The sequence below is a fragment of the Macrosteles quadrilineatus genome, unplaced genomic scaffold (assembly GCF_028750875.1).
Source record: "Macrosteles quadrilineatus isolate MER2022 unplaced genomic scaffold, UCM_ALF_1.0 Scaffold_5__1_contigs__length_97177068, whole genome shotgun sequence".
Classification (NCBI taxonomy): domain Eukaryota; kingdom Metazoa; phylum Arthropoda; class Insecta; order Hemiptera; family Cicadellidae; genus Macrosteles; species Macrosteles quadrilineatus.
Window position 1 is genome coordinate 18,840,786 of NW_026542598.1, and position 24,837 is coordinate 18,865,622.

Below are 24,837 nucleotides of genomic sequence, written 5' to 3' on the forward strand. Positions count from 1 at the left end.
GTAGCATTCGTTCTGAATCATACATCCAATGTTTACCAGCTATAGCTAGATTTTTCAAATGAATCCTTCAATAGGGATTTCGCCAAATGTATAACTCTGAATCTGTTTTTTCTTCCCAAATGAAATTTAGGTGATTTATGAGGCAAAAAAATCGTACAGTTTAGAATAATTGTGCTAATAAGTGTACAATTGACCTTTGGTTTCACAAAGGTTGGCAACAAAAGTGGTACCAACGTCATCAGATTGTAGGAGGCTCAATCAAACCAGGGCTAGAGATATACATATACTGCATGTATATTTCTAGCCCCGCAATCCAACTACGTTCTCGCTTGTATACTCATTGTCTTCTGGATATCTACAATAGAGGCCGCAAACTATGGTGCGGATTGTGTGGCTCAACTCACCTACTCCTCTATTGACTCACACTACCATCACCGTCAGTCCATGAGGATAGAATGCATTTAATAAAAATATATTCAATGGTTAGTCAACAAGATATCTCTCTTGTAAGAACAACTGTAAAATATTGTATTATTTAAGACCTCTTTTTGACTAGCTTCAACTTTAAACCTTCAACGGCAAGTATACACCATGATATTCTATCCATTTCCAAGGCCAAAGAAACTAGGAACATTACTTGTTTGCACTGAGTAACTTAAACAACTGACTTCCCAGTCGCATTTTACACTCACCATTCCGTTGGACGTCCCCGGAAAGCCGAAGCTGGTGAAGGTGGCCATGTGATGATGGTGGTGCATTCCCGGAGGTGGCGCAGCTGGGCCCGGGGGCTGCGGCGACCCGAAGTGCGCCTGAGGGTGGATGTTACTATGCGGATACATGTAGTGACTCATATGGTGACTGTTAAAGGCGTGAGGCGAGCTGAAGCCTGCCCCCTTCGACCCCATCCCGTCCCCTTGGAAAGGTTTCATCATGTCCCCCATGACCCCCGTCAGTGCTAAGCAGGAACCTGGCAAACTCCCGCCTTTTTTCTTCTTCGACTTTGACGACAATTTTCTATTCCTCGTCTGTATCCCTTCCTTCTTCATCGTCAGCGGCCTGTTAACCTGAAACAAAATGCATACGTAAATGTGGTGCTTTTATTTGAAAATCCAATGAGACATGGGTTTCAAGTTGTTTGAAATTGTAAACATTCAACTACGAAATACGATTTCAGATTCTTTCCAAGTAGATGAATATGCCAATGTTATCATTATACTGATTAAGGTGCATCATTATGAAAAAGTTTAGAGTAAGATGGGTTTTTACACGAATTTTTAACACAAAGGGTTAGTCGCTTAAAATTTTAAAGCACCATAAACTAGCATGCTAACTTATGTGTTGGAATATTGGCATTGATCTTGCATTTACTGTATCCTATTTTATCGAAGTATTTACAGTTGTGTTTAAAATATTGAAAAAGGAATTTCCTCTATCTTCTAATTTGTAAACCTTGATGAAAATCGAAGCAACAAAAATGCTCAAAAACTTCTTAATTTACTAAATCATTGGTAATTACAGCTTATACTCTATTGTATTACGACGATGAGAAACAATCTGAAAGAGCTTTTATTGAGTTTTTACCAAGTATTCTATCGTACCCTCAATTTTTGACTACAAGAAGCATAAACATACAAAAAATACTTTTTGTACATTAAAATTTAAACCTTAAGCGCTTCCAATTCATCAATATTCCCTAACCTCAACTTGTCGAGTTGACAAATGAAAGTCACTAAGTGCCCAAACCTCACAACTTTCATCCGCAAGAAAGGCCCGTTGTTTGAACAGTTAATCGCAACAAGACCCATTGTACTGCTGGCTGCCCACACTGTTAACCCTGACATGATAGGTAATTATTAATTAAACAGACGCGTCTCTGGCACGGCGGGTGATTCCACCCCAATCTGCGTCCATTGTAACACCCTGCGGGACGCCTAACTCACATCGCATATTGTTTTTATTTTCAATTTAGTTTAAACGCTGGACGTGTATTAATGATAAGACTGGGTTGTGGGTGGCTCGCCGAAATGAGCTCACTTAACCTTGTGTGCTGTACCGGTTGTGCTAGAGCCAAGTGTTGGGATAAACTTTAAACCTATTTGTTAAACTCACTAATTTGCATTTATTTTGTTACTGTTGGTAGAACTTTCCATGGATGCAGTCAAACAAGGGACTAGAAACGTGGAATAAGAGACTACAAATGTGAAGCAGGGGAGATAGGACGTGGAAAAAAGTATAGTGGACATGAAACAAGTATAACCTATATCATGCTATAAATTAAAATAAGATCCATCTTTTAACCAATTAAAAATGCATATTAGGTTAAAAAAATATGAGTAAGGAGACATGATGAGATTTCCTATGCATAAAATCCAAAGTTAAATCATAAACGTAACAAAAACCTTAAAACCAGCGAAAATGTTTGTATGTACAGTACTTAAAAACGTCGAAGCAGACGAGAGACATTCATTGGCTTACTTTGGTGACCATCAATTTCAACCATCTCATCATTATTGCAATTAATAACGAAAACAAAAATATGACAAATACATTCAAAATAAACAAAAAGATTCCTTAAAAAGTTTCCAATTAAAAAATGCTACAAAGTGAAAATTACTTTTTCCTTGGCCTTGGAATGATCTAGTAGAGTCAATGACATTCCGACCTTCTTCAATGGAGCTTTTGTTTTAGCACTACCTTTTGGCATTTTGACGAGATGGAGACACAAAAGCCTGGGACAGACAGACACGCCTAGTGGCGCACCCAGACGGAGGGTGTCGTCGTAGTCGTAGTCTGGACACTAGACACAAGCGTCGTTCTGTTATAGCGGAAACACGAGTCGCCGGGCAGACAGCTTGTAACAGCCTATTTCACTTTTTATACGGTCACTCCTAAAATCCCGAATTCTTTTCGAATGAGAGGGTCAATCGAGCTGAAAGCTAATCCTCTCCACCAGTTAATGCAGTTAGATGGGCAAAACGAAAGAATGGTTAAATATTATGAAATTAGATGTTGTCTCCTATACTCTAACACTTATGTGTATGTATTTTAGATTCAGAACACTATTACAATAAAGCTTGAATATTGATGAAATAATAAGTGAGTAGTATCAACGAAAAGGATGTTTCTGGTCTTCATTTCTGATCTTCCAGGACTGTCTGATATTCAGGGATTGTATAGTGTTCAGAGGTTGCATTTTGAAGGGTTGCCTTCTCTTTGGCTCACAATATCCATCTTGGAAACCGAACATTGACTATAAATAAAAAAATATCTGATGAAACCAGATTAATGAGAATATTTTGGTATCTTCAGACTTTCTATTTGTTTAACAGCTGCCCTTTTTTATTTTTCTCAATATCAATTCAGAAAAAAAATGTTGCTTCCTGTAGAACTATAGTAACGTGTAATTTGAAAAATCAATCTCGTGGATTTGAAAGTTTAAAGCCAGATACGTCGAATCTTAAGGGATTGACTGATCTTGAGGGATAAGCTGATCTTACGAGTTCAAACAGCTGCTTGAACTCATTGAACTCAAAGGGTTGTTGAAGGATGAACACTACAACGTTCCCATGCACACCTAATGAGTCGTAGAAGTACGTCAGCCGTGGTAGACCGCAAGGGTTGTGACTAGACAAATATTAGCTCGCCGTTAAGCCGCAGATTTAATTGTGGGCAAAAAGAGCAATTTGTCAGAGGAGAAGTCTCGGCCCATCTGTCGTCTGTCGACACCGCACCACCCGACATCCCCTGACTAGGGGGGAAACACCCACATGATTAGGGCAAAATAGTGTTTAGGGGTTGCAACATTACATAGTATTGTCTTTAAGTATAAATCAAACCTCTGCAGTATACACTCTGCCCAAGACAATTTACTAATTATTCATCTAAACGTGGCATCATCAAAACGAAATTATGAATCTTTTAAATAAAGCTATAGTTCGATTGATGAAAACATTTCCGGTTACATGAGCCAATAATCATCCTATAAAATGTTCCAACATGAGTCCTAATAGCAATATCAATCGCAATAATTGCAGTTCATAAACACAGCGGCTATGTAATTGTTTCGTTGACACAGTATATTGTTGGTTGATGGTCATGTGCTCAATACTGTTCAAAGAGTTTATGTGCTATTGGAGTGCGTTGAACATTAAAATTATATTTCATTAATTATAGTTCTCTAAGAAGTTAAAATTTCTGACAAAGCAATTGGAATCAAATTTTGTCTTACTTCTCACATAGGAAAAAAATACTGCCTTTTTAATTTCTAAAAATTAGTTTAAGTTTTGATTTAGATTTATGTAGGGGTGGGAGTAGGGACTACTCCAGATTAGAAGGTTCAAATATAAATTTAGGCCTAAGCTCAAGTCAGCACATAAATTAAACAAACTGCTTCCTCTAACTTATAAAAAAAAATTATCAATAACTTAAATACTAGTAATCGCGTCTTTCACTACTTCAAAGAGAAAAATGGAAACCTCAATTTCTCTTACAGATGCCTCTGGACATTATTTTTAAGTGAAAATATTCTAAGTCGATGCTAAAACCAGAACTTAGAAAACCTAACAAAAATAGCAGTTGGAGCAATTACTGGAGCTTTCTCTGAGTTTTTGCAAAGGGCTCAATTTAGCTAACATTTTAGCGACGAAAATAGCGGAAAAGAAGGGCAGTGACCGCGCCCTCCGTAGTGTTTTGACAGCGAGGTTATCCCTTTGTAGTGGCCAAGCCCTTTAGGGTGGATATCCTCTCATTAAGGGTTTTATTTGTAGCACTTTAACTCGCTTGTACTTAACGTTCGCAATCTATTTTCATCCTTAACTTTAATATAGTTTACTTAAAAAGATTAAACGGTGACAAAATGAAAAGTGTTTATTAGTAGAAGACAGAAACTGTATAAATTACTATTTTACTATTTTTAAGGAGTTTGCGTTCACGTACAATAATTAACTAGTATATTTGCCATATTGAAATTATTACTAGTTAATTTTTTTAATCGGACAACTAGTGAACATCTTCTATTATCTATGGCAAATATATATTTTTTTTTAAGTAAAAACAATTGAACTCGTTTTTTAATAACTTAGGTTGAGATCAAAATTTAATAAATAGAAATATTGACATAAATTAATTTTAATAAACGAAATCATCCGTAAAAATATCACTTTTGGGATCATAGAAAGTGAAGGTTTCAAGAACGGCGTGAGTTATAAGTTATAGATTACTTGAAAACCAGCGACATGGCAGAGAACATCTTGAAATAAATGATGTTGCGGAGAGAAACCATTAATCATATTCTGGTAGAGTGACTTGGCGATCGGAGAGAAACATCAAGCGAAGTAATCTTGTGACATGAGCAGAGTGTGGGACGGGGAATTGGGGACTAGGGATAGAGAAACAGGGAACAGGAACATAGGACTGATGGAACAGGGGACTAGGGATAGGGACACAGGGAACAGGAACAGGACTGATGGAACAGGGGACTAGGGATAGAGAAACAGGGAACAGGGACCTAGGACTGATGGAACAGGGGACTAGGGATAGAGAAACAGGGAACAGGAACAGGACTGATGGAACAGGGGACTAGGGATAGAGAAACAGGGAACAGGAACAGGACTGATGGAACAGGGGACTAGGGGTATGAGACAGATGGAACAGGGAACTAAGAACACAGAATACGGAACAATTGGAACAAGGGGACATGGAACAGAGGATTAGGGGTCCAGGAACAGGACACATATGAAACAAGATAATGGACAGGTAACTAGAAACCATAGAAACATAGAACAGGAGGGGGAAAACACGAAACTGGGAACTATATAAGAATAAGGGACATCTGACTAGGAATATGAAATAGGGAACTGGGTCCAAAATAACAGATGGATATGGAAAAATGGATCGGAGAAGTAAAATATGAAACAGAGGTGAACATGGAACAGGTATACACAGAGGACTGAAAACTTATAACAGATGAAAAAGGTGTAGGAATGTGGAACTGAGGTATCAGGGAAATAGGGACATAAAATAAATACGATATGCAGCTAATGATGTGGAACAAGGAGCAATGTAAGAATTACTGTAAGTCAATACTATTTCTAATTGTTTATTTCTCCAGATTTAGTTAACTGTTAAGAATTTACAAATAAGTACTTATTTATAGATAATAACTACCATACCGATAAAAATACTATTTACGTAGAAAACCCCTAGATTTGTAGCTAAAAAGGGGTTAACGTAGAAAATAATACAAACAAATTTACATCAATCATGAGTCACTAACCTATTAATTTTCATAGATTATCTCCTAATATTCTGACGGGAATTCGTATTTAGCACACGACATAAGCTGTACAAACACACATAACCTAGTTACAACAAAGCCTCAGTTGGAGACAGCGGTCCAGACGTCCCGAGGGGTGTTCACTGTTCAGGGAGCGCCTGTAAATGTCGACGTTATCTGACAAGACTCCCAGATCTACATGTCACCGCCACTGTGCCCTTTGTACCCTTTGGCGGTGGACGTATATTTAATTTATTTCAGGTGTTCAAATGAAAGTTTGTTGAGTTAAAAATGAGGATTTTGGGTGCAAATTGAGTTGATTATTTAAGATTTAATTTTAGATTTCAACAAGTTATTCAGAATTTACTTTTAAAATATTTGTTTTCCTTTTTAATTGCATAATACTCTTTCAACACTCAAATTTAAACCCTCCAACGTGTAAACAGCAATTACTCCTGATTTCACCAATTGAGAGGACGTTTTCTAAACTTCGCACGCACTTTTCGCGCCACCGAGGTTTATTAACAATAAAGCGGCTATTAAAAAGCACTTGGGTGATTGTTGGTACAAAGTAAGTCACGGTAAATACCGCAAGACACGTCAACTTCACGGTCTACTTGGATAGTTCGCGTGGTACGTGGTCGAATTGTGGACCTCTGGAGTAGTAAACTATTCGGCGTTGCAGAAGACAGTAGGTGGAATGAATACATTACAGATAAATAATCGTTGAGCCACCCACCGCGCCGGGCACGAACTGCTGCTTTATGTGAAGCGGTTGAAAAGTACAAAATAATTTTGAAAAAAGAAACAGTAATATTTCCTGAAGTAAAGAGTGTGCATATGAGATATGAAACGCAGCCTGAAACAGCAGGGTTTTTGTGGAATTGGGTTAAGAAAGTTCAATATAATTTTAGAGGGAAATGAAAAGGTGACTATTTCCTGGGTGAAGTGGTAAAGACTTACTATCATACCATATTCAGTAAGATTCTTCTATTTGTATCGTAATGGTTGTGAATAAGTTTATAGTCAACCTCCTTGAATCAAACTAAAACAACCATCCTAATTAAGGAATTAGAACGTGGTGATTAAAACTATCCAATTCTTGCACCAACATATGTCAAGGAAACTTTCTCAAACCATAATCGCAGCTTCAGTAACCACTTCTACATTTTCCGCCCGATCTACCCCACCGGGCTCAATGGAACACATGTATCGCATCGGAAGTGTCCCACTCGGCTTTGTCCGATTGTCGCTTGTTGCGATCCGATTGCGAGACACAAGCACTTTTTGTCAGCGATAATCGATTCCAGCCTCCTCGCTATTCAATGTTGCTTTATTCAAAGTCTTTTCTAAGGAAAATTGGCGTTCCGAGGCGGCTTGAGACGCCCTCCCCTCTCGGACCATTGTTGAGCGTTTCCTATATCCCCGCCCCGGTGCTGCTTTTATGTGACATCGTATAAACAATAACAAAACCTGCAAACAGCCTCTATAGCAGATTTGTAGCGATATCGTGTGGCGTACAATGGGATATAATAGCTACAAGTTTGCCAATCATCCTTAGTTCGTCAATTTCAAAATTGTACAGCTTTACATAATGAACGGTGGTCAAAGCGTTTATATTATACCACAATAAGGTTTCATAGTGCGAGTTAAAAAATGTAGATAGCATTTAACTGCCTATACTCTTCATGAAAGAATTAAGAAACATCTTTGTTGTAAATATTGATTTAGTATTTTGTTTTATACTGTTGAAATTGTTTTAAAATTGGTTAAAACCGAGACACGAATTAGCGCAAACTATACTTTTAAAAATATGCCTTCAAATTGTCTACAACTGATGCATTATGATAAATCTATAAGAAACTGTGTTAATCTATGTATCGTAGGATTCTTAAAAAGTGTGTTCTATATACAGTAATTTAGAACTTGAGCTACTCAAGTTCTAAATGACTAACATAAAATGTTAATGAATCATTTTTAATTATCTCAATAGGTTACAATACTTTCTCAACACGGAAAACAACACATTGGGACGAATCATTAAACAAACTCCTAGATTACATCCGAACAGTAAATCTCTCTGATTCCCCGATAAAATTCCCTCCCCAGCTGATGCGATCAGTAAATCTTGTCCGGCCGACCGCAACGCCAGATGAGCGAGCTCCGTTACGGCGTACCACAAGGTGGCCAAATATACCCGCAGCTCTTAGGTACAGATGATCAAAATAGCGTTATCTCTGTTGGCAACAAATCTCCGATAATCGGCCCAGTTGATCGCGGCCACACAGACTCAAGGAGGCCGTTGTCGTCGGGCACGAACCATTACTCGGATCCCCTCCATTACCTCCCCTACCACCCCTCATTTATTTTAATTAGTCCGGACGGTTTTTTCGTGAATCACTCTCCGTCTGCAGACTGGCGAATTCTCAAAGGGTTTACACTGAGATGCCATTCATTAGATGAAGGATCGTGGGAGAGGTTAGCATTTTGCGAGTTTATCAATGTTACTACTTTTTCTTAACCCAACCCTTTTCGTGTCTTTTGGCTGTTTATTCATTCGCAATTTACAGAATATTCATTCTATTATGATGTTAGTATGACTTTTTGAGGAGAAAGATCTAAAACATAGAACCAGTTATATTTTTATTTTCACTTAATAGGTGGACCAACAGTTCCAGATGTGCTTCAGACTCAAACATCGCATTGGTGACTAAGGCCAGGGAAATTCAACCCAGGCGTGCAGGAAGTTCCACACTGTAATCTCTCTGTCTTCAGCATTTCATCCTTATGATTTAAACCCCCCCCCCCTTTAAACATTTCTATACGTAGCAATTAATGCAATATTGCATAGGCCTACTTTTTTTATTTCTTTTTAATTCAATCGTCGCAAGTACAAGATTATAGCATTTATCCTCAAAACCAACTACAGGTGACTTCTGTTGAAAACACTGATGCGGCAATGGTTTCTAAGGTGGGAGGTAAGTACACACCCCCCATGTATTTACCCCCCCCCCCCAGAATATGCCGTCGTGGCGCGTCGAGTCTTATCAAAAAACGATGACGACGCAGCGCTGGCAGCTCGCCAGACGACGCTCGTTCACACCTTCTCCGGTGTCATGCTCGGCCACCCTCGTGACGGTTTAATCCGTCCGGACAAATCCGTAGTTGTTCTCACGACTGTCGTTGTCGTTTTTTGCCGGTGGCAAACAACGTGATGTTAATTAGTTTAAACAATCAAGAGTGATCTAGTTTACAGTATCATTTTGAGCGAGTGTGAACTAAATAGCTTCGTAACATAACGGTTATCTGGCCACAAAAAAGTAACGTAAATGAAATGTATCGGATACAGTAGTGTTGTAAGGCATTCTGCGACAACATTAGGTTATAGACGTTTTAATTCCGTTTGTTGAAGAAGAAGAACGTGTAAAGCGTAAAAACAAGAAGTGACAATCCAACACGTCTAAATGTGAAAATTTGTATATGTAATATCTTACTTTGATGTGATAGTTACTGCATCGAATCATATTGATAATTTATCACAATGCAGTTTACATACACTGAACAAGGCTGATGCCTTGGAGCGTAAACTAAACCCAATAGTGTGCGTTTTGAAATTTAAACATCAGCCCTCAAATATACCAAGATCGGAATTAACAAAATAAAATTCATAACCCAATTTGGAAGTTTTAAACTGTAATTCACATCAAATCATGTGCTCTCCCTGGGTAAGACGAAACCAATTAATGAAAGGTAAGTTTGGAAGTATAGGTTACACTTGCATATAATACATAATTTAGTCTACACTGACACTTATAAATCTACACATTAGACGAATCAACAACAAAGTCCACAAAACACTAAACAAAGAAAAATATTACTAACCGATCAACAAAGTGATGTATTTCTACACAATATTACGAAGCACGAAACAGAAAGCGCACCCAAGTTCCGGTTAGTTCATGCACGGACCAATAACGCTCGTTGTGCATGACACGAAATGTACGAATTGTCAATTGTTGCGCAAACATCGACAGGATTTCCCGCGATGTTGGGACAGCGTGAATATCACGCGAAACGTTGGTAACGTGAGCGATAACGTGGATGCTTAGCGTGGACTATTTTTTATCATAACATATTCGTGGCAAACATGCTATACTGCATGCAATAGTGTCGCGCATTTGACGCAATCTGCTGTACAGCAATGTATACTATTGGAAAACTCAAGAAATGTTTTAAGTGCGTTTTTCTTGTGTAAAGAGAGATTTGATGGGCAGTTGAAATATTTTTGTTGTCATTAAGTTATATAGTTACATTTCTAATTGTTTCAAAAGAGTAGGTACAAAAAAATATTAAAGATGTGTGATGAAAACTTCTTGCAATACATCTCCGTTAAAACTAAGGTTGTAAAATATGATACGAACGTGTATGCTATAAAAACGCAATTCCATATTTCACGAATCTTTATGTCGTAATAATACAATACGATGTCTAGCGTGATAGTGAATTAAAGGCAAAATGCCTTAAACATGATGATATATACCTTAAACGCGATCATATAATTCTATTAATAATGTACGTATATTATTCGATTACTTAGTTTCATCCAGTATTTGGAAACTTATATTTAGAGCAATTTTATCTGATTCTCAGCAAAGATAAAATAAAATATTATAATTTAAAACCGAATAATTAATTATTTGTATGTCGTAACATATAGATATTTTAAATATCCCGGACAGAAACAACTTGAAAGTGTCTTAAGTTTGCCCAAAAGGATAATGAACTTCTAAGAGAATATTTTCTGATGACAAAGAAGTCCCATTCTAACAAATACTATTCAACTAATAATTTGTAAAGTCCAACTTGGAAGTGCCTTCTAAACCTGTGGGTATTCCAAGTCTCACTCATTACACGCGGGTCCCTGTAGAAGGCTAATTGCCTCATTAGACCAGTGCATCTGGACCACCAAGCTGTCAGATCCTAATCACCCCTATTACTATTTCGGGCATAGTTGAATCATACCTCGGACACATTGTAATAAAACTCTTAAATATGCTTGTCTTTTAATCGACATCAGCGCACTCAAGGGTAGCCAGCATGAACACAAATTATGCTTCAGACTTTACATAGGATGAGAAGACTTTTAGGATTATAACCAAGTCAATCTTATTTAATCGAAGTAAAATAGGTACAGTTTATTTGAGTTTTGTTTAAGATTTGTGTTTGTACTACAACGTTTTCCTAAGGGACTTCTTCTAGTGTTTGCCTGAGCTTTAAAATGTTGAACAATTATGATTTTTTTTTTAGTAGTTGGAAATTGAGAGTTATGCTTTGCAAAATTGACTTGGATACTTGTATGGATACATGGCATGTAATCTTTGAACCCTCATGTACCACCTCTATTTGCCTAGTATCCTTATTTCTAGATAAATGAGACTACAACCAACAGAACACAGAAGCCGTCATCATCACTGGTGTAAAACCAATTGGCGATAAGAAGGTCTTTAAACTGATTCATCTTGACATAAGGCCTGTGCACTACAGTAAACTCGTCGCATAAGGGAACCATTATTAAAAAGGTTTTTTGAAGCATTTGACGATTGACGGGTTTAAAATCAGCTCTTTACAGATGTCCCGCGATCTAACCAAATGACTCCATAACTGAATTAAACAAATTATTGAATGTAACTCACGTTGTGCAGCTTGTAGTAGAGCCCGCAAGCATTACAGACAGGTTCCCCATTCTGATTGCGTCTCCAGAGGGTTGTGGTGGTTGTCTTGCAGTTGGCGCAGCTCGTACCCGCTCTCCGCGCCGCCGACTGTAGCGACTGGAACAGAAGTTAAATGTTTAGTTTGGATGTGGAGTGAAAAGTTATACAGTATCTATATATAAAGCCAAAAGTACCCTTGAACTTTTGAGAAAACTACAAGTCCCTATAAACCATATACTTAAAATGTTCGTCATGACGAGAAACCTTGCGCAAAATTATCCATTATTTCATAAATTGCCCTATAAGGTCGTAATTGCTCCCCAAAGGGAACTTTCCTTATACCTAATGTTCAAAATATCTCAGCTGTTCTTATTTGTTTGTATTGCTGTATTCTGTTTTGTTTATTTCAGCTTAATCAATTAATACCTAATTTATGAAGTCAAACGGGTTGAAGCACGTGGGTAACAGCTAGTAGTGGTAGTTGTGAATACAAATAAATCAAACAAAACATATCCTGGAACTCTTGATCAAAAGTTGGTTGATGTACAAATTATTCACTGCGAACAATTCAGTTATACATTCCGATCCATAGACAACAGAGGTTGTAACCCCTACTGGGTTAAATTACCTCTCAAAAATGTCCAACTAAATCTGTGGTAAAAATAAATTTATGAAAGAGTAAACACGTTTTAAATGGGCTGAAAGAGAGAAAGTTCTTGAAATCATCCAACAAAGTTGCAGACATGTGAATTTTTTTAAAATGAGTTTGATTTACTTGTCAAACAAAGATTATTGAAGGCAATTTGAGATTTTATAATTAGGTCGTTTCATTGCCGACGATTACACACGTTATTTTTTTAGTATTTGAATCCAAGAAGATCTGACAGCTAAAAAGATTTATCGTGTGACATCAAGTATAATTTTAACAGTAAAAAAATACTTCACAATCTATGAAAATAGCTGTGTAATAACGAATATCAACTAACAGTTAGTGTAACAGTTGAGAATCATTCTCTATGAGTAAAATTCCTAGACCCGAAGGATGAGACCACTTGATCATTCCAGCCGATTATCCTTCAGCTCCTGAAACATCGTGATGAACACCCCAACAGTAGCAGTCCTCACCATTACCTAAATCTTTCATTTAACCCTTTATCGGCCGAATCAATAATGAGAGGCATTTAGCCGCGATGGACTTATTGGAAAATGACGACATTAAAGGGAACAAATTGGAAAGGATAACCATAGCCCTATCGAAGGGCTAAGGGTTAGTGCCATTATTAAACGGCGTGTTAATGGCCGCGAGCTATTACTGAAGATGACTCCTCGTCGTGCTGTTAGACTGCTAGCCGTGTGTTTAGGCTGCCTACGTGATATCGGGACACCCCACGATTAGGTCACGATTTTTCGAATCATCCTGTATAAGTAGTACAACAACATGATCATTGTGCGCGCGTCAAATTAAACTGAGGCGGACAAAAGATCGTTTTGTAATCAATAATTTTACAATTTTCCTTTGTGCTTGTTGTGACAACAATGTCTGGATGCTGACGAGCAGTCTGGCAGTCTGGTATGCAACAATGAGGAGCGCTATGAGGCTAAGAGAAAATATAATGTACACAACGCTTCTTGACTTGAGGTTGGGGAGTCGTACTTGCCCTTTCTGTGGTTATGTTCTCATTTATTACCAGGATATGCATTAATTATGTTTCCAAATCATGTTTCTGAGTTAAAAAAATAGTATAATATAATTGTCATCACCTTTTATAACAAACCTACCCTCTACAGTACCTTTAACACAACAGGATGCTGCATAAGCAAAGAAAAACTTGTCCTGAGTTGAAGTCAAACTAGATATACAACTAACTAACTTTAAAAGTAAAAATATTAATACTCTAATGCGTTTTCATTTCCAGAAAGTTTGAGAATTGTTTACTCTATTTCAATAATTAGTTTATCAGTTTCTTGTTCTATCTTTGTTCAGCGATCATCCAAATTTTCCTAATATGTACTTATCAAAAAAATGAATCATTCACCTCTAAGATTTCCATGAGTCATTCAGTTTTTACTGTTACATGAACAATTTTACACAACCGCTTAGAAACCAAGTTTAATAAAAAAACACGATTCTATTTCTTTGTCCGATTGTGTTGACATTAGAGAACTAACTACTGCAAACTATTTGATCAAATCTCTTCAACTTTCCAGATAGATCACCCTACTAATTTAAATTTACATCAATAGTTTGGGATTTTTACAAAATTACACAATCACTTCCAAACAACATCTGCACAAACAAATTGAATGAATTCTTCGTCGATTTAAGTCGAATTAGAAGTCAGACTACAAAAAAGTATAATAAGACCAGTTCGACTCCGATGGTATGGTTGATTACATCGTTATGTGAATGGGTCATTCATCAAAGCAATCGTCAAATGCTGTATTCTCCACTCAGTACTCAAAACGATTACGATTCCACCACGTACATTCGATTCATTGAATCCGACTAATGCTACATTAATATCCAGCCAGTGCCCGGTTGGTCCCACGGTCCCTTGTAATAGTCCTGGTGATAAATACTTAATGGGATGCCAAGCCACCATATTGGGCGAAATATCAACTTCGTAAATAACGTAACGCGATATGGCCGAAATCGTAAAGTCGCCAGGAACTTGAGGTATGTGACAAAAACCTTGGTCCCAGACAGACAGGGCAGGCGCGGGAGTGGCGTCTCATAGGGGTGGTGAGCTCCCTGCCGCGCCGTCATTAAAAACTACAATTGTGACGCCATGGAGACACCACCTTGGCGACTTTGACTTTAGCAAGAGTTTTAGTACAGAAATAAACTTTGGCGTCGGTTTGGTTTTAGGGCTGTTGAGAGAAAACGCCACAGTAAACAGATTTTAGACCCTGGGTGAAACATTTGACTATTTTGACATTCTATACCCAATCCAGGTAAAACCTTAACTAGTTGCAAAAATGAAGTTTGTGTAAGTTGAGCCACCGACAATGTGGGTTATTAATCTGCAATGTAAGAGCGATTTTGCGGACGCATTTTGGACCCTGAGAGAAATGATTGCGTTGTGTTTTGACTACTGTATAGATCAATGCAAACTTTCTATTGCTATGTTAAATTAGTAATTTTAGATACAGATGAACGTAGCTGAATAAACTGAGTAATAGTGTATTACTGTCAATTGCTGAGATCTGTTGATGATAATTGTTTAATTAAGACAATCTATCACATCAATGATCGTAGTACAAGATAAAAAATATGACTTTGATAGCATAGTTCTGTACTCTATGAGGTGATAATGAAAGTATTTATCTTTTGATAAAACATTGGCTACAGTTTTTCTCTTTGCTGTTTTGGTTCACTAAAAAGACACTACCAAACCCCTAAATTTCACACTAGAAAGCACTCGAATCAACGTGACACAAACAAAAGCGTACGAAAAGGTTGAAAAGCAACAATAAAAACAACGAATCGAACAAAAATGGCAAAGAACAAAACTTAAATAGGTGAATAACAAAATGACAAATTGTTGGGGACCTGGACGAATCAAAGTTGGCTACAAAGGCGAACCTTCCCTCCTCTCGAACGTGAAGTGGGGTTTGTTAGCAAACAAACAACTTGAAGTGGCTACTCAGTAGCAACAAACACTTCACCGCGTATTGTCACCAGAACTACCCTTCAGGAACAGCTGATCTAGGATGCGTCGAAAACTGTTCAGTGACAGATAAAAAACGAGATAATAAATAAACAATCTTTTTACGCTAGGATGATGTGATGTGTCTGTGGATAGATATTTCTTCGGTATTTGCTAAAGGTATCTTTGAATCATCACTTTTCCTTATATGAAGAATTACACAAAAACTGTACTTACAATTCATCTACATGCATGCTTGATAAAACCCTATCTCAAAAATAGCAACAGCTACATTCTTCGCTAATTTCTATTAGAAACATCTCTCCACATATTCCAATCATCGATTCTCCACACGAGTGATTTTTGCAGCCGATCAAGGGATTAAATATAGACTAGTGTCAAGCAGAGGAGGTTTTTAATGGGCAAAAGCAAGAAAGTATTTTCAATTAAAGGAAAGCTATTTCCAGCAGCATACGACCCGTCAGTTTAATTCCTTGACGAGAATGTAAAAACCGACCGTCGCTATGCCGAGGATCGCTGTCTGGACAAAATATTCCGCCAATTAATGAAGTACGCTGAGAAATGCACTGAGGCGGCGAGATTGGCCGAGGCGACAGCTAACATGGCGAAACAATGCGACTCTGATAGACATAGGAATCTGGACTGGGCATTGGCTGAATGAAATAGGACAAGATTGTGTCGGAAGATCAGGAAATCTGTAGAATTCGAATGGTTTGGAGTTTAGATAAAATAAAAAATTTGACTTTAAAACTGAGCACGGGTTGGTAATCTCAAATAATAAATTTTATTAAAAGATATAACACAAAAGATAAGTAGGTTGTTGGGATATAAGTAAATATCGCGGTGTGAGGGTGACGGGGTTGACCCTTGGCATATTCATAAGTTTGTGAAGTTTTTGACCTACCAAAGAACTAGTACCCTTTGTTCTTTTAACAGGACTAACCTAATTCTTGTACAGAGGAGCAATATACCTCCAAACACATAATATCAACATTGGACATAATGTGTTACACTCAGCTTCATGGCATTTAACAGTGAAACATGTTTCTTTTAATCAAGTAACGTTTCCATCCGTCTGAGTCACATAAACAGTTGTTGCCTAGTTATCAGTTAGTTGGTTACCAGTTAAAACATAAGACAATCTTAACCTTTGTTATGCTTAGAAACTGGACCCAGCCGTCCTTTTGTATTTTCTCTGGTTCTTGGTGAAAAAAAAAACTATTTCTGATCAGTAAAGGTGGGCAACTCAAACTCTGCACTCAACCTTCACTCATATCTTTAGTATGCAGCATTGTGTTCGTAAATGTAATGATAATGATCATATTATTTTTTTTTAATAGTACATTACATTAACTCTTTCGTATTAATTTTAATTAGCTGGCGAGTGGAGCAACAGGTTGTAAGGTGGATCCGTTTCGTTAATTCGGCCTGGCTGGAACCGCAACCTGGAGACTCCAGGCGATGATCCATCATCTGGACACCTCCAGTGACACGGGCTAACTGGCCTGGACTTGGACTGTGGTGTAGCAGTGTCCAGAACCGGCTGTTACTGTTATTGTCGTTACGGTAATGAATCTAGAGGAATACGTAGTGAAACATATGGTTTTTAGTGTTGCAGACCAGACCCTAGAGATTACCCAGTGTGTGTTTGGAATAATTGAGCCTACAAGACAAGATCATGGACCTGATGATGGAGTGCTGCAACATAACCGAAACGTCGGCCAGTGTTTTGCTAGTTAAATATCGCGGCCAACTCGTGAAGACCAAGATTCGGTAAAATCTGTATATAGGTTGTTTTCTACAATATTTTAACTGTTTAGTGAATTATCCGTTTTTCGTTGGAATAAGCAAATTAAATAAACGATCTTTTCCATATTCTAGATAAGGATACTCTATATTCTATACTTTTTAACATTACCGGTATGGTAATGTAAACTATGTAATTGTAATTTAAATCATTTTTGTCGTCACCGAATTCAGCCATATTTTACTACTACTTGTATGAAAATACACGCATACACACTTATTGTTTCCATCTGAAACTGTGATTCTCCAATTCATAGACAACACACAAAATCAAGAGTTTGATTGAAAATCCAATTCCCAAACAACTGGATCTAATCACAGTCTCATTGGCCGGCAAGCACGTACTCCATGTAGCCACGCTGGCTAGACTCCCCATCTATGATTATTTTTTATTTGATCACCTCTTTAAAAAATATATATTACCAATGGTTCAATTTCCCCAGTAATTTATTGCCGGGTCGTGATGGTCGGGTGAGCGTGTTGGGGGGAGGGGGGCACGATAATCTTCGGTTTGCGAGCAATATCGCCAAGTAATAGCTTCGGGTTCCCAGGGACGCAACGGACGCGAAAACATCTAGATGGCGAAATTGATCCAGTATTTCAATATATGTTTAATCCTCGGGTGGATCATGAAGATGTTAAAAATAAACTAACTTATTAATCTAACTATTCTTGTATTATCTACAAAGGATGTACGGTTTTAGAAGGGTCACTCCCTTTATTTAATGTGTGAGTCTTGGAATATTAATTTAAAATTTTGAGATCAAAGTTTGATGTTTCGTTATATGATGGTGTGTAGGGGTTCGTAGAAATTAAATTAAAAGCTATACACACGTGTGCTACGGACCCAAACATGTACTAAAATAGCTTAAAGGAGTTCACTTAATTTATTAAAGAGACGAGAGGCGCAAATATTTCGGGTGTTTTCTAAGGGCTTGGGATATAGCATTATAGAATCATAAAAGAACTACTTCTCGTTTTATGCCAGAAATACAACATAAAAATAGTTGTACGTATACATAAATGATGAAATGATGATAGAGGTGCATGAAACGCACCAAAGGGAGGAATACAACCCCTTGTTGAAAAAATACCACTGCGTAACCCCTCACGTCCACAAAACATACAGGAAATTAAAGAGTTTTTCCCTTGCCCAGTTGACAATATCCCGCTCCAGTCCAATCACCCCCACCTGTCCAGAGCCAATCTTTGGTTCACACGGCGACGGCGTCCAATCTCAGTAATTACTACATGTGTACCCGATACCGGATTCCCAACTTATAATTAAGACAATATGTTAAGTTCCAGATTAATAACAACAAAAAAACATTAATTATAAATGACTCGCACGTACACGAGGAGTGTCGTCTTGCTATAGATCACGGGGAACTAGCCGGGCAATTACCTACAAAATTGGAACGTCCCTATATCGGATCGCCGTTTTTTTAGACCGATCGATATTCCAAATTAAAAACTCGAATGTTTATACGGTGTTTCGAAATAACGCTGTCGGATTCATATTAAACGTCTTGTTAATTTCGGAGGTGTGGGACCTGTTGTAATTACTCGGGCAATTCTCATCTGAATTATCGGTTATTAAAAGCCATCCCCTCCCCGAGCCTGCGTGTACGAGGTACGCGACGGCGTTGCCATGGGAACACTGACCACTGACCATCGCGACGGTGATATTGTAATAATGTTCTGTCCTCGCTTTGCAGTTATTTTGGAAATGATTGCGTCATAGATAGGTTCACTGTAACTTGGCAACTATGGTTTCATTATGGTTGTAGCTTATTATGTGGTGGTTTACTGTAATACTGTACTTTGTATATTTACTATTTTACGTTGACGAGGTTTTGTGATAAAAGTGTGACAGAATTTTCAAGATTGTTTGTGATGGATTTTGTAGCTAAAGATCAATTCAACATAGAGTAATATTTTTCAATTTTATCAATTAGAACAACGATTTTACTAACTAATATATCCTTCATTATTTAGGTTCATTGATTTACTTCAGATTTTTGCTCTCATATTGTAAACATAATTTTGTAACAATAGTTCTAGACTGGTAAGTCAGCAATACTTTTGTCAAAACAGATTTCTACCCACACGCGTGAAATTGAATGCCGCTGCCTATTGGACAGGAAGATTCCACATTATTGTAAAAAACTTTGTTGTATGTAATAGGGAAACCGTTTGTTTTTAATTAAGCCAATTGTATGATACATTGGGTAGGATAGAGTGTGTTAGTGGTGGGGGTCTGATGTCATCTACAGCACGGTCTACAGTGTCCGGACACGACTGTACATATCACAGTCTACAGTGTTCCGACACGACTGTACATATCACGGTAACCGAGCTCGACACTTGACATCAGAATGGACCGAGTCTCGACTTGATTGACAATCGAGTCTTCCTACAATCGAATTGACAATTTCGATACTTCGTGTCTAATTAAATGGATGTCTTAGGTGAAGAACTGACTGGAGCAACGATGTTTCCTTCTTTTTATTGTTGTTCTAAGCAGGTGCCTCCCCGGGAGACACTAATATGGTCTATTTATTGTACGTCGCGATCGCACAGTGTCGGACCTTATATGGTGTGGAAAGTGGGGGAAGTAAGTCATGGTAATCGTGGCAGAGTTGGGGTTACAGAAGGGGCGATGGTGATTGTTTCCTCACAAAAAAAAAGAAGAGAAATGAGAAGAAGTAGTATAAATATGTTAAAAGATTAATTTGGAATGTTTTGGTTGATTAAATTTATCTTGTATCTACCATGGTTCAGGAATTTCGTTCTTATGTAATGAAAACTACAAAACATCAAAACTATCTAACGACTTCATGACGTGAATGGTTAAAAAATGCATAACATTCATTTGGGATGTAAAGCATAGTAGAAAAGCACCGCCACAGTACTTTTAACATTTTACATCTACCAACGTGTATCCAATTTAGAATACTTGTTTAACTCCAAATTCCACGCTGCGTGCAATCTCATGTAGTAATTTAGCTTCAAATTTCATACTCTGCATGCTCAAAGCTGCCATTATGATTTGTAATTTAATTACCGAGCAAAGTGAACTTTCAATTAACGAGCAGTAATCAACCGTTGATTCCCCAATAGCCTAAAATTAAAGGGAACATATTAATCAGGGGCTAGTATTTAGCGTGAGCCATAACTCTTGAAGCACATAAATTAGCGTGGACAAGCACAATGTAGCGGCTAGCGGCTAGCGGCGAGCTCGTGGCAGCGAAAACTCGAGAGTAAGCAATTAGCCATGCAACCCACTTGTATTCTGAGGAAACATCCGCCTACGTCATACTTGGGAGATGTGACGTTGGCTCATGGGACAGGTTGTCCAGGAGGGTGGAAGGTGTGCTGAAGTAGCAGGGATGAGTGGCAGAAGAATTAATAAACCGGGTAGTTAGTGTACCAAATATTTGAGGAAGATATTTTGATAACATCCAGTCTCATGAATTTTTATTCCTTTAAAAAATATTTATTCAACAAACTACGTGAAAAGGCTTCAAGATTAGGGTGTCAAGGTATATTATATATATATTATATATAGTAGGTAATTCTCTACCAAGACATTTATGAATTTTAAAACCTTCAAACATAAGCAAAATGTTGACTTTTCTTGTCTGAATCAAAATGTACTGGACATTCATACTGTAATTAGTTGTGGACGTCGGACTTTTAATGTATTGGATAAGATAAACACTGAAAAAAAAGACATCTGACTTTATAAAGATTTACCTACACCAGGAGTTTGAGACTTTGACGCATCCAAGGAAGGACTGAGGACTGATGTTGAACACGCTCCAGTGGTCAGTATTCGGTCAGATCCCTTGTAATGTAGAGACCAGCTGTGGAGAAGGACATGTCGACCGATCTCAACAACATAGCGCATTGTTCACGATGTAGACTTGTTTTCGGGAAAGGCAATAAACAGTGGGTCCCATACGAGACCGAAATTTACTAAGTTTGAAAAAGGAATGCTGTTCAACTACCGTGGAAGAATGTACAGTCCGGCCACAGACGTCCCATAACGAGCGACCCGGGCTTTAACGGGTAAAATAAAAGAAGCGACACTAAATATACTGGTTTGTTAAACTCGCACAACCACTGTAAAACTCAACAAGCCAATTAAAAGAGAAATGAGGCAGGGTAGATTTGAGGGACTGTACCTCCGTTCTGTCGGTGCATATCTTCGTTTGTCTTTGCGCTGTAGTACAATGAGAATGTAGAATGCGGGACAAAAACGACGCGATTGAGGCCGGCTAGAGCCGTTTAACGTTATTGCCATTTTTGCGCGGATTAACACAAGGTGCTCGCGTGGTTCTCTAATTATTCTATTTGTCACACGCGCGGAATCCTGATTGCCAGCTCTAATGATCGCGCTAGTAGGATGGCGAACAAATTGGTCTAGTTGAGTCTGGGGGAGTCAATAGTGTTAGAGTTTAGTTTAAGTGGGATATCTAAGTACTTCAATACTGTAGTCGACCATTCTTGAAACTCATTAGGTTAGTTCAGCTACTTACGCTGAACAGAAAAAATTGGTGTAGTAAAGAAGAGGAAATACATGATCGAGCGTATTACTCTGTGGTCCGAGAGTGATGTCTTGACTGTTATTGACAGGTTTATAACCTCCCCTGAACACAATACTTGATCAAATATTAAAAAAGCTAACAAAGAATTAATGATTTTACTTTCCAATACTTTCCGTACCTTTGTATTAGTCCTTCATAAACGATTGTTTGCCAAAGCATATGGGTGGGATGGTTTTTATCATAAAAATACTTAACGAAGAGAATAAAATGAGCTGAGAAATATTTAAGAAATTGGCAGGGTAAATTTAATGAACGTCGATCAAAAAGTTCAACATGTGACCTCTTGTCTTTTGGCACACCTTGAATTGGCCTCAGCTATCCAACTATCAGGAATGACTTGGGTGGAATGTATAGATGTACGAAAACCGTTCTTGAAATTAGATCTATTTAAAAACCAGTCATTACTGAGCCAAGATAACCTGAAAATCCTGTAGTTTCCGAAGTTTGAAATCACAAGAAACTTTTAATTCAACACGACTGGAATGTTGAATGTTGAATGCTGAATGCTGAATGCTGAATGTTGGACGTTGACACGGAGACAATGCGGAATGTAGTCGTGGGCCGCAACATCAGGTGGCTGACGTTGATCTATTATTGAAATGCGATTTGAATATCCGAGTGACACGGGCATCTATCACAACAAATACATGTGGGTCACAGGTACGCTGACAATGGTAGCCTCTAATAGGGGCGTGTCTGGCGTAATTGACAGGCAGTGGACACCCGAGGCGACGGACACTCCAGGCATTAGAAAATAATGTAGAAACGCGCAATCAGCTGTCTTTTATGAAAGTTGTAAGGAATTCCGCAGATTTTAATTGGGAATCTAAGTCAGTTGTTGAGGAAGGTGGACATAACGAAGGTAATCACAATTTTTAAATTGTCTCTAATTAACTTTTTTTCCAGAAGATTGATATAAAGAAACATTTTTAAATATTATACAAAATCCTACATTGGCATCCGAACTGTTCTGGCTCTTTGAACTCCTTCAAGCGTGTTGATTGTTTATAGAGATTGTCTGGCATTTGTAAAGCTATTGAATGATCCTGGAGAAAAGTCAGTAGTTTTTGATGGTTCAAAACTACACCAAGCTGTTCTGGATCGTGGAACTTGCTGTTATGGAAGTTGTAAGGAATTCTGAATCAAACTGACTTTGACTGACTGGGAAGCCAAGCGGTAACAGTGTACGTTTGCAATATGAAGATTGCTATTTGGTTACCCCAAGTGTCAATTCTGGGGATGGGATTGCGCTGCCTATAAATGATTACTGAAGATTGACGTTTGATAGTGTTAAGAACAGGGATTGGACAGTTTTCATAAATTGATAACTTAAACAATGCTGTGTCGAAACACGTAATAAACTTGCTTATTTATGCTTGGTATTTTAAAAACCACTAATCTCATTTCATGGATGCCCATTTATCAGCCAGCGTACTTGATTTTCATTGTCTGCCACGCTGCTGTGATTTCTCGGAGGAATAGGTTTACAAAATTTTAACAAATTCTATGGTGGTGGTATTATTAGCAAAATTTTCTCAAACATTATGTTTGTCAAACCCATGAATGCGATTTGGATCTGTATTTGCAATGATAATCAAGAAATAACCTCTTTTTATGTAACTCTAGACGCATTCAAGAACCGTAACCCAGTGCACAGTTGCAAATAACCCAGAAACAAGTAGATTATTGCCAGCAACAATGATATATGCAGATGGATGACGGTGTTGCAACGCATTCTAGCGGAGTTGGGCTCCTACCGGTTACGTGGCGGGGCCGTAGGCTGCTTGGCTAATGTTTGTATATGATATGTATGATATATTAACTCCGTTGAGTGAAGTAAGGCACCGAACGTTGGAACTAGAACGGTTGCGACACCCAAGGCTACACGCGCTTGTTAGTGTGTGAGAGTCAGTGTGAGTGTGTGTGGCCGGTCATTTACGGACCAGTAATTCACAATGTAACTAAGGAAAGTGTTTAAAGAAGCAAGTGCAAAGTGATGATCCAGTGAAAAATATGATTTTACCTCCTCAACCAAATAGAAATGTACCCGCATTCGTTGGAAATAATGCGTTAAATTTATACGATTAGTGTATTGCACTAATTTATTTTGTTCTGACTAAAATGGTTTCAATGTATGTTATTGAACCCGAACGGGTTCAGTTTATTGACCACTAGTTAGATTACAAAAAGAAAACTCACCCTAGCCAAAATATGTTTTATGGACCGGTAATGTAATATTCAATACAAGGTATCTATGAGCTTGTAGACAGACCTTATCGAAGGTGTGAAGGATCATATTTTGAACGACTTTCCACCAAAAATTACTGAAAGTACCGGTACGTCCCTCTTTGAGAAAATTTAAGAAAGATTTTCAAATGCAACATAGGAATGACATTTCCCAATAACATTACATAAAAATATAGACTTCCTTTCAAATTCAACCCCCAAACAGCCCGAGCAAACAATCCCACAAACAGACTAGTGTACAGCGAACGAGCAAACCCACTAAACGGCCATAATTACCAAAACAGCTCTACATTTTCGGGGGAAGAATACAACCCGTCATAAAACAGGGGCGGTGTAGATTGATGACATAAAATCTATATCTGGGGTTGATAAGGGGATGATGGATCGGCGCAAGCGTGGCCGCGGCAATCGGTAAGGTGACGCCTGCGTGCGGAGATTGTATCGGCGTACGCACAATGCGATAAGGGCGTCGATAGCGTCGTCGTAACCTTGCCGCCTTCACCACCCCCGACCGT

General features: G+C 38.1%; 1 protein-coding gene across 3 annotated transcripts in view; it reads right to left on the reverse strand.

Annotated features, from left to right (window-relative positions):
- Positions 1–24,837, reverse strand: part of LOC128994085 (GATA-binding factor C-like) — a 106,048-nt gene that overhangs the window by 3,465 nt on the left and 77,746 nt on the right. For all 3 annotated transcript variants that reach the window (XM_054418329.1, XM_054418330.1, XM_054418328.1), the window contains 2 exons: positions 11,968–12,102; positions 693–1,064 (listed from right to left, as the gene is read on the reverse strand). In XM_054418329.1, coding sequence (XP_054274304.1) covers positions 693–1,064; positions 11,968–12,102 — 507 coding nt within the window. The remainder of the gene's footprint in view (positions 1–692; positions 1,065–11,967; positions 12,103–24,837) is intronic.